The 2,183-nt window shown below is 61.2% G+C and overlaps 1 protein-coding gene across 1 annotated transcript in view; it reads right to left on the minus strand.

Moving 5' to 3' along the window:
- Positions 1-1,930, minus strand: part of IRX3 (iroquois homeobox 3) — a 7,594-nt gene extending 5,664 nt beyond the window's left edge. The window contains exon 1 of the mRNA XM_004693536.1: positions 1,907-1,930. Within this exon, the coding sequence (XP_004693593.1) occupies positions 1,907-1,930 (24 nt within the window). The remainder of the gene's footprint in view (positions 1-1,906) is intronic.
- Between the last annotated feature and the right edge of the window lie 253 nt (positions 1,931-2,183).

Raw genomic sequence — 2,183 nt, forward strand, 5'->3', positions numbered from 1 at the left:
GGCTTGGGGAGGGAGCGAAGAGTGCGCGGGCGTGAGCTGGGTGCGTTCCAGTTCGGTCTCGCGGGCCATTTCACTGCCGGGGGCTGGTTCGGGGGTGGGGGTGGGGGGGTTGCGACGAGACAGCCCCCTACCCGCGAGGACCGAACCCTGAAATTGTGCAGGAGCGTATCTCCCATTCGAAATGGCGGGTTCGGACGGGAGGGGGCAGGGAGCGGGGGCGGGGAGGGGTGCGGGCTGGAGAATGTACGTCCGGGGTCCTAAGGAGTGACGACTGGAAAGTGGAGCCCGCCGGTGCCCCGAAAGTGGAGTGGGATGGGGGAGGAGCGGAGAGCTGGGCGGCAGAAGCTCCGGGAACTTTCGGAGAGCTCTTCCAGAAGTTTCTGGGTTGGCATTTGCAATCTGTAGGTCGTTTCACTGCCCCTTCCCCTGCTCCAGGGGCTGGGCACCAGACCCTGTTTTCTTTCTACAAGGATCTTCCCAAGTCTCAGGTGGGGGTGGGAGGCAAGACTTTTAGTTTCGCGGTGAGCTACTTCCTAAATCAAACCTGAAATCCCAGGAACCGGCACCCACCCACCTTAGGGAGTGCAGCCCAGAGCGGGACTGAAATTCCCGGAATCGCGGCCGCTCGGGGCTAAACGCTTTAGGCCGCGCAGGCGGCGGGCGCTCGGGACGACACGGGGGCGGTGACTGGGGTGAAGTTGCCAGCCCGGCTTGGGGGAGGAAACTGGCCGCTGCGCGCTGATTGATGGAGGAATCAAATCCGAATTCCACCAGAGTGGAGGGCTTGGCGAGTCTCGGCCCGGCCGTCTCTGCTCTCTGCAGCTCTGGGGATCCGGGTTCGGGGAAGCAGGGCTCTTCCGTTCCTGCTGGCACCCAGTTTTGACCCAACTCCCAATTTCTTTGCCTGAGTTTGGTCGTTCCAGTAAGCATGAAGGCTGAGACCATTGCGGGGAAGAAAAGGGGAAGTTTGGGTGCTAGGCCTTTGCAAATTGACTCAAGCTGCTTGCCTGGGCCCTCCCCACCTGCTCTCCCTGGTGCTCAGCGTTGGCATAAGCGGGATTCTCCCCAAAGGAGATATCTGGAGAAGCTCTGGCTTTGAACTGTTTGCCCGGCGCCTGATTTCGTTTCCAACTAAACCTCGCAACGAGTGGCACGGGGAATCACGCGCTCACCTTCTCGCGAAAAATCTCTGGGCTACAAAAATCTCTGGGCTGAAAAAAACATTATTTTTCAGGGGTATCTCCTAGGTGCCAGAGCTCGAGCCTCGATGGCCCTGAACTCCTGGAGTTTGCACGGAGAGTTGCCACCAGACCAGGGCGGAGCTAAGAATGAGAGTCCCGAGGTGGGGAAACCGGGCAGTGCTCTAAGTGCCCGGATGAAACGCCCGCTGTTCAATTCCGCTCTCCCAGAAGGGAAGGAGAAACAATGAGCCGGGAGATGCTTCTTCCGCATTAGCCGGCTATCGACCTAGCGGCCCAGACTGCGGGAGGCGGGAAGACAGGGCGAGGAAGGGGCAAGGGTGTTCTCAGGGAACCCGCCCAACAACCCCATGCCACAGAGGGTGAGCCTCTAGCCCCAGATTCGGACCTAAGAACTTCGATGAATTAGATCCTAGCTGGCACCCCGGATTCCGCGCGAAAGCGGCCTTTCCACTCCCCTGGAGTCCAACGCGGAACAGCCCTGACCTGGCCGGGGCGGTCCGCGTGCCCCGTCGGGACTCAGCATCTAGGCGGGGAGCCCGACGTGGAGCTGGCTCGGAACTGAACTCGCGGGTCCGAGGGCCGCCGAGCCTTTTCCAAGAGATTTTTTAATCCAAGAGATTGCGCCAGAATGACACCCTGGCACAGGGAGAAAAAGCAGGTGCATGGGAAGTTGATTTGGGTAAGGCTGGTGCGCAAGAACGCACTGCACGGAAAAGCTTCTCGGCCATCTCGCCTGCTTCCAACTTTCTCAGGGCACAGAGCGCTTCGAAGCTTCGCTGCCGAGTTCTTCGGGCGGCCCAGCCGGGAGCGGGGAGTGCGCAGAGGGTGTCCATAGCACACGCAGGGTGTAGACAGCAGCGCTCACCAGACACTCAGGCTCAGCTCTGGCCGCGTGTGCCCAGGCCCGCGGCCCGAGAAGGTTAGAGGTGCCGGTGAGGTGCCGGTGCCTGGCGTTGCAGCCCAGCGGCGGGTCCCCCTCCT

This window comes from Condylura cristata, unplaced genomic scaffold (genome assembly GCF_000260355.1).
Source record: "Condylura cristata isolate star-nosed mole 26May11 unplaced genomic scaffold, ConCri1.0 scaffold00039, whole genome shotgun sequence".
In the NCBI taxonomy this organism is placed as follows: domain Eukaryota; kingdom Metazoa; phylum Chordata; class Mammalia; order Eulipotyphla; family Talpidae; genus Condylura; species Condylura cristata.